Consider the following 8,258-nt stretch of genomic DNA (forward strand, 5'->3'; position numbering starts at 1 on the left):
TTTGGTTCAAGAATTACAAGAATAACTGAATAAGAAGAAGTCCCTTGGTGTTCTTCTTCTCTAAGGACGGTAAATGGTTTGTTCTACTTGTAGCTGCAAATGTTTGGCTAACTTGTGAAGACCATCGGAAGTCACCAATCATGTAGTCAGTGTTTCTTTATAAAGTGACAAAAGAAGTAGCAGGCAAAATGCAGTTTTACAAACTAAAACACCATTGAAATAATTCAAGAACTTTTCACTACGTTAATCTATTGACCATATCATCTCACAAGAAGACTACCGCCTTTGCAAACTCGATCCGGAAAATGCTAAAAAAAGAAAAACCATGGGAAAAGAACAAACATGCATTGTGTCATGCCCCCTTGGGCTCTTTCTTCTTCCTTACCAAAAAAAATTCGACAACATAAAAACTTTAGCTTAGACCAAGAAACGTCGCCGTTTCGTTTTCATAGAGGAAACATCATCACAACGCAAAGAGAAACACGTGGAAAGTCAAACTTGACACGTCATCTCTCTTACTAATCACAGATCAGAACGGCAACGTTTAAATAGCAATCCGTATAAACTAAAAAATCAAGTCATCGTCGTCGTCTCTTCTTTGTCAGCAGAGAGAAAGCTCTCCGGCGATGAGTTTACACAAATTGAGACTCGCCGCGGCGGTCCCTGTAACCGTTTCCACATTCTCTTCTCGCCTCTTCCTCAAGCCATTTCCCAATACCTTAACCCTAGGTTTGTTTTCCCGCCATCTTCAACCCCGTAAGCCTCTCTTAGTCAGAGCCTTCTCCGCTTCCGCCGCCGTACAAGATATCCCGGACACTCAGCCTCAGTGGAAGGCGTCGATTGATTTCAAATGGATAAGGGATAATAAGGAAGCATTTGAAATCAACATCAAGAACAGGAATTCTAATGCTAATTTGGATGCTGTGCTTGAGCTTTACAAGAACATGGTCAATCTCCAAAAGGTTATATCTAATCTTCTACTCTGCTCAATTCGAATTTGGGATTCTTAGTAATAGAAACATGTAAAGTCAGATACTTTGAGGAAGAACTTATTTGTTAGTTTCTGGATAGGATAATCATAGGAGTGTTGGTGACAACGACTAGTTTTAGTCTCTGGCTAGATTTGAGAGATTTTTTAATTGAATTCTTTTCTTCTTTTCTTCATCGTCTCGGTTCAGCTAATCAACGATTGCAGATAGCAGGAAGTTGAGAGTCTTGGTGAGGAAAGAAACAACGTTGCAAAGAAGATGAAAGGGAAGCTGGAGCCGTCTAAACGTGAGAGACTCGTAGCAGAAGGTAAATGAGGAAAGTCTTGTAACTCTTGAAGAAGACCTCGTGAAGCTTAACGATGAGCTGCAATATGTAGCACAGTCTATACCGAATATTACTCACCCTGATGCTCCTGTTGGAGGAGAGGATTCATCAGCAATTAGAAAGGAGGTAGTTAGTTTGGTCATACTCCCTGACCTGTTTCATTGACTATGGTTTTTTTTTTTTTTTGCTGTGAAAGGTCTTTCTAAAAACATTCGTAATTTTCTTTGTAGGTTGGTTCGTGAGTTTCATTTTCCAATCAAGGATCATCTTCAGCTTGGGAAGGATCTTGATCTCATTGATTGAGACTCTGCTGCAGAGATATTACACACTTTCTCTTATCCATAGATACCAAAGCACACTTCATAGGTTGTTGGATCACCGTTGCCATGTGATTAGCTACTGAACTAAGATGTAATCAATAGCCAACTATTCTCCATTACAACATATGGACCGAGTATTTTGTGTTCAAATTAGTAGAGTTCAGTTAAGTTGGTGAATGATTATCTCCTTCTATTACGCATTAGATTGATGACCAAATTTTTTTGGTTTTCTGGTAAATTTAACCAAGGAGATGAGCTGAAGTAACTTCCTTGTTATTTACACTCTTGCAGGTTAGTGGTTCAAAGTTTTTCTATTTGAAGAATGAAGCAGTTGTATTGGAGATTATCACAAGTCATGAAGAAGGGATTGGAGATTATCACAAGTCATGAAGAAGGGTTATACTCCCCTAACAACCCCTGAAATTGTGAGATCTTCTATTGTTGAGAAATGCGGTTTCCAACCTCGTGGAGATAATACTTAGGTCACTTGTTTGTTTACTCTGTTTGATAAGTAAACCTTTTTCTTTGTTGTTTTTCTGCCAATGATGTTTCTATTCTTCTGGATAGGTTTATTCTATAGATGGAACTGACCAATGTCTCATTGGTACCGCTGAAATCCCCTTAGGAGGAATCCACATGGACTCTATTCTTCTTAAATCAGCATTACCTTTAAAATATATAGCATTCTCTCATTGCTTCCGTACTGAAGCGGGTGCAGCTGGCGCCGCCACCAAGTAAGTTAGAATAAAGTGTTTGTTCTATGAAGAGCATGTGCATGTTCTTTGTTTTTCTATATACATATAGGTCTATACTTAAAACACTCGTACTTTCTCAATTCTTGCAGAGGTCTTTACCGCGTTCATCAGTTCAGCAAAGCAGAGATGTTCGTCATATGCCGACCTGAAGATAGTGAATTCTTCCACCACGAACCCGATCTTTTCTCACCACAGTTTTTGTCTTCGAGAAATCTAACTTTATCTTTGCAGAACACTGGATATGGCCACAGCGGATTTAGGCGCTCCTGCTTACCGTAAGTTTGATATCGAAGCATGGATGCCTGGTTTTGGACGGTTTGGCGAGGTAATTAAACAAACTCTTAATTATTTGTGTGGGACCACTAGATCCAAATCTTAGTATCGCCTCTGAGCTTGCTTGCTATTCTAACTTATGAAATAGATATCAAGCGCATCGAACTGCACGGATTACCAAAGCCGGAGACTGGGAATACGATATCGCCCATCTGAATCACTTCAGACGGGTCCTAAGAAAGGCAAAGCGAACCCTCCAGCTACTAAGTTTGTGCACACTCTAAACGCAACGGCGTGTGCGGTCCCGAAGATGATGGTGTGTTTGCTGGAAAATTACCAGCAAGAAGATGGATCCGTGGTGATCCCAGAGCCTCTTAGGCCTTTCATGGGAGATATCGATCTCATCAAACCGAAGCTCAAGTAGTTTTGATGAGTAGCTCTTTGCAGTTCTTACCGTTACTCCTCTTGTACCTGAGGTTTGTTCATTATACAGTTCACAGGCACCGAGTTTTGTTGTGTTATTCATTTTATGTAACTCAAAACACACCATTTATATCATTACTTAACCCATCTTATTTGCTTCAATAGTACTTAAGGGAAAATATACACTTGACAATTTTTAGTTTTTAAATTCAAATGCCTGTGTTTTTTTGTTGACGAATTCGAAAAACAATCAGTATTTGCCATGTGAACAGGTGATTGAGGTGAAAGTTTGTTTAACCGTTTAAAGTTTATTGAACCGTTTTACTTGTTTATTGATTGACAAATACTATCATCAATTCATCATAGATACCTTTGATGAAAAAAGTTTGAACTAGAAAATTGTAGGGCTTTACCCCGAAGGGAGCCCTTCCAGAAATTCTCGAGGGACCAAGACAAGCTTGGAACCCAGGAGGGGGTTTGGAAATAGTTTTCAACCAGCAATAGACGCGCCTCAGTTAAGACTTCAGTGGCTGCGTCATTGCCCCAAGCGCAAAGATGCTTTTCAACTTACGAAAGCCTCTTTCTTTTATACTCGAACGAACCCATCAACTTGAAACCTCTTTCCGATGTGGGACACCGTACCTAGAGCAAAATAAACATAAGCTCTCGTAACATTAATATTACGCCGACATATTATTAAGTTAGTTTATTATCGTTTAGAATATATGAAGATTAAGACTTATAATGGTAGGGGCTGCGCGGACGCAAACCCCCCTGCCACAAATAATGACGTAGGCTCTTCCTCATGGGAAGACCTTAAGCTAAGCACCCCTCCTTAATGTGCAATGGAGGTCACTAGCCTAGGCCACTCGTCTTCTTGATCACGAGTTGACCCCGTCCAGGTAAGTAATTTGCTCGTTCCAGGTACACCTCTATTTATACATCTGAAATCCCAGTCATTGTTTCTTGTTCAACCGATGTGGGATATTATTACTCACACAGCGTTCCATCACGTATGGTCAAAACACATAGACCCTTGTTCGACTATCCACTCTTCTAACTCTTCCAGATATTCTAATTTTAGAAAACATAACTGAGGAAATCCACATTTTGAGCACACCATTCTCTTCCCAACGAAAGCACCAAATGTTAATATCACCGACTTCAAATGAAGCAGCTTTTCTAGAATCAGGAATGGATCCTCCTCCATGCAGCAACACCATAGATATATGTGTGAAAGGTGGGGATGGAATTGATATTGCTCAGGAAACCTTGATATATGCACCGCCAACTCTAACTCTTTTAGATGAATGCAATCCAGAACAATTTCTCCCCCATGATAAGCCACACGAGTTTCTGGCTTATCGTATAAATGGAGCACTCAATTGACGGAGAGATGAGGATAGCGTCTCAGAAGTACAACCGTCACTGATAAATAACCTGAGCTCCCTGAGCTTATTCATGTGGAGGTCCATCACACTACTGTACTTTGTTGAAAAATTCATTAAAGACTCCAAGTTCACTAATCACTAGATCACTCAATTCCAACATTGTTTTATCATGCATTGACATAGGGAACTGAAGGTACCTCATCTCTAGCATCTCTTTCAGAACATTTGGCACATGAACCATCATCCCATTGAAGCCTAAGTTTAAATAGAGTAGAAGATTTAGATTTCGCAAAGAAGGTAGATGAGATACCCAAGCCCTGCGTAAGCTCAAGAATCCCAAATTCCCAATGTATATATGGTGATTAAAAAAAACACAAAGACCATCAAAGAAGTCGGCATCTGATAAATAGTTTATGCAATCTACTGAACATTAATGCACATATTACTTCAAACAAGGTAACAACATATTACAGCAAAAATTCTTTACAAGTTACAACTTACAACTACAATTTCAGTGGTCACAACTTCACCAAGGTAATACTCTTCCCTCCGGTCGTATCTCTGACCCATCTTCGTCTTCGAAATCAAGATCAAGCTTCTCCATAACCATGCCTACTCGATCTCCATCTGCACATTCACCATGAAGAACCTCATTGCTTTTGCTTCTCACTGTTTTCTTGCAGGACTGACTTGGGCTTACTTCGAAATCATCATCCTCAGCTACATTTGGACTAATGTTCTCGTCTCTTCTCCTCTTCCCTGAATCGGGACTGTCGTTGCTGATTATGGAGTCTTTCTTATTGGTTCCGTAGTACTCGTTTACCGTTGATTCTATTGTTTCCAACAGCCGATCACCGTACTTGCTTACTTTGGCCCTGAAACAGAGTTTAAAGACATCATCAAACACTTTTAGGTTTTTCTTCATCGGTTTGGTGATTACGAGTAGATGTTTTAAGAGAAAAGCACAACTTACTTCCCAAGGCCATTGATTTCAAGAAGTTCCTCTTTGGTTCTCGGAATTCGTCTGCTTATCTGCTGTAGTGTTGAATTGCTGCCACCACAAACAGAGAGATTTTGTGAGGTATGAATCAAACTGACCGTGATCAAGTATGTACAGAACTTGGGAAACGAGAAGTGGAACGGTTTTCGACTTACATGAATATATGATATGCCATGACACCATCAGGGGCTTCTTTGACAAGAGCTGTACGAAGCTTCCTCAAGGCTGTGTACATGTTGGCGGAGAGATTCTAGAGAAAAAGATCAACGAACCAACCTCAGCGATTCAGAGTGGTAGATTAATGTCACTAGGAAAAAAAAAGAGTCTGAACTCAAAGAGCTATACCAAATCTTTTGGAGGGGCATCTTCTGTGGAAAGTGGAAGAGTACTTTGCTTCTCTGATGTTAGCGGACCTTTTGCAGGGGTTGCCCCGGGTTTACTTGGCTTTAGTACTTTTACAGAAGACGGGAATCTGCAACAGATTATGATAGTTTTAGCTAAAGTACGTTTTACAAGCCGTTAACGCAAACACAGTTAATTGCAATGATTTGCTTAAACCTAGTTCCTGTGAACCTTAATGAAAGATATACGCAAAGTCATACCTCATCATTACAGTCTGACTTCCAGAAAATAGTACGGAAGCCTTTGCGTTATTCACCTAGATACAAATAGGTAAATAGAGGTTAGGTGTGTAACCACTTGAAAAATGAAATGTTAAATGCTCACACAGAGACAATCAGGGTTCCAGTCAGCTACTATCATCTTCAATCATCAATGAGAGAGAGAAACGAAGTGAAATTTATTCACAACTAAATACCTTGAGCAACGATGACACAGATCCATACATATCACTTTTCCGAACATCTTCCACAAGAATGTCCTCAGTTACGAGATAGTGCAAGATACGAGAAACTTCAAGTTTTGATAATTGTTTTCCAGCTCCATGCAGCTGCAAAGTCTCATGTCTGTGTTTCTTGACCTAGATGCAAAGAAGACAGTTACTTTTCCAAGAAAACAAGGCCACACTGGTTGTATTGCTGGGCAAGCCAATGCTTTCATTAACAATTAAGTCTTTAACAAGTATAAAAAAAGAGACCATGGTTTATGAGGCGAAACAGGTTATAATATTTAACATAATCTGGAAGAGACACAGAATATATGCGTAGAAATCTCTCCTAAACCTTGAAGGAATTAAGGATTATTATTATTAGTCCATACCATTTGGTTTAAGGAACCTCTGTAGACTTCAAGAATATGAGCTGAAGAAAACCTTTCTCCTGTTTGCTTCACCAGTTCAACCTGTGCAAAACAAGTGATATACACGTGGCCAATAATAACACATCTAACAAGTGATATACATCGTAAGCTTTTAGTGATTTCTATACCAGTTGCTTTGTGATCAAGGTGACATCTTTGTCTATCAAACTCTGAGTACTGCAACAGTTATCACACGTCTTTTTGCAGTTTGTGGAATCGAATTTTTCACCGAAATGCACTAGTTGTAGGAATCGCCGGCAGTCCACCTCATTTTCGCAGTAACTAACCTGAAGCAATAAAATGTGGAGAAACATCTTAGCTAGTATACCCTCAAAAGCAAAAAGTAGGAATCTTCACATTAAAGTACCATGCGGAGAAGATTTTCGGTATTTGTTTCAAGTATCCTCCCTGAACTTGCTACACGATTATACCCAGTTGCCATGGGGCTTTGGTCCACTCCTCCTTGGCTAATCATATGTTTAACTCGTATCTGAAATAATATTGTGTATATGCATAAACATGACCAAGAGCAGAAAGATGAAAGAAGAAATTCATCGTTCCAGACTAACAAAGAGGACTAGAAAATACAATATGATAGTTTATATGCACTTACATAGTCGCCATAACCATAATACAAAACACAAGATGACCTCTGACCATCTCTGCCAGCACGACCGCATTCCTTGGATTTGAAAAAAATGTAGCTTATGTGAGTCGCAAGTAGAAATACCAGTATCTAGCTTTATGTTGAATCAGTTAAATGAGATTTCCATTATTGATTGTATAATAAATACCTGATGATAGCCTTCTATAGACTTCGGGAGTGAGTGATGAATAACAAAGCGGACATCAGGCTTGTTGATTCCTGAAATATGCAATGTTAATGGGCAGCAACATTCAATGATTTAAAACAACATTAGCAAAAACCAGTACCCATTCCAAATGCCACAGTAGCACATATTATATTGATTTCGTCCTTGCTCCATTGTGTCTGTACAACGGCACGTTGCTCAGGCTCCATACTGCCATGGTAGAATGCTGCTTTGTGACCAAACTCCTGAAAAATAGTATTCAATTTTACGTTTAAACACAATATTTGTGATATGCACAGGACTTGATAAAGCTTCAATATACAAATGACCAACCTGCAACTTTTCAGAGACTTTTTCGCAGTCCATTCTTGAAAGACAGTATATAATTCCACACTCATCAAAATGGTTTTCCCTAATAAATTTGTCAATATCTTCCACACACTTCTTTGTCTTGGGAACAACAGAATACCTGCAAACTTCTTGGTAAGCAGCATTCTGAAATACATTTATAGGGGTCTAGGCAGTTTTACCTTACCATAGATTTGGGCGATTAAAACTTTGCCGGAACACAACACAGTTAACAAGGCCAAGGGCTTGTACAACATCTTCTTTCACACTGGCTGTTGCTGTAGCTGTTAAAGCTAACACAGGAATGCCGGGAAACTTCTGCTTCAGAATACCAAGACTCTGCATATTCCACAATACTTTTGGTA

The 8,258-nt window shown here is 39.4% G+C and overlaps 2 protein-coding genes and 1 pseudogene across 2 annotated transcripts in view; 2 read left to right on the forward strand and 1 right to left on the reverse strand.

Moving 5' to 3' along the window:
- LOC104755323 lies at positions 593–3,232 on the forward strand (annotated as a pseudogene).
- On the forward strand, positions 2,021–3,086 carry LOC104755322 (serine--tRNA ligase, chloroplastic/mitochondrial-like). The gene is made up of 5 exons (XM_010477679.2): positions 2,021–2,059; positions 2,202–2,368; positions 2,479–2,517; positions 2,621–2,714; positions 2,811–3,086. Exons 1-5 carry the CDS (start codon positions 2,021–2,023, stop codon positions 3,084–3,086), a joined length of 615 nt encoding a protein of 204 aa, XP_010475981.1.
- Positions 4,860–8,258, reverse strand: part of LOC104759163 (ATP-dependent DNA helicase Q-like 4A) — an 8,260-nt gene continuing 4,861 nt past the window's right edge. Inside the window, exons 13-25 of the mRNA XM_010482121.2 lie at positions 7,879–8,014; positions 7,667–7,790; positions 7,528–7,598; positions 7,347–7,415; positions 7,101–7,223; positions 6,862–7,020; positions 6,695–6,775; positions 6,294–6,455; positions 6,079–6,134; positions 5,822–5,948; positions 5,632–5,726; positions 5,450–5,527; positions 4,860–5,351 (exon numbers count right to left, since the gene is read on the reverse strand). Of these exons, the coding sequence (XP_010480423.1) occupies positions 5,003–5,351; positions 5,450–5,527; positions 5,632–5,726; positions 5,822–5,948; positions 6,079–6,134; positions 6,294–6,455; positions 6,695–6,775; positions 6,862–7,020; positions 7,101–7,223; positions 7,347–7,415; positions 7,528–7,598; positions 7,667–7,790; positions 7,879–8,014 (1,630 nt within the window). The 3' untranslated portion in view covers positions 4,860–5,002. The remainder of the gene's footprint in view (positions 5,352–5,449; positions 5,528–5,631; positions 5,727–5,821; positions 5,949–6,078; positions 6,135–6,293; positions 6,456–6,694; positions 6,776–6,861; positions 7,021–7,100; positions 7,224–7,346; positions 7,416–7,527; positions 7,599–7,666; positions 7,791–7,878; positions 8,015–8,258) is intronic.

This window comes from Camelina sativa, chromosome 17 (genome assembly GCF_000633955.1).
Source record: "Camelina sativa cultivar DH55 chromosome 17, Cs, whole genome shotgun sequence".
Lineage (NCBI taxonomy): Eukaryota > Viridiplantae > Streptophyta > Magnoliopsida > Brassicales > Brassicaceae > Camelina > Camelina sativa.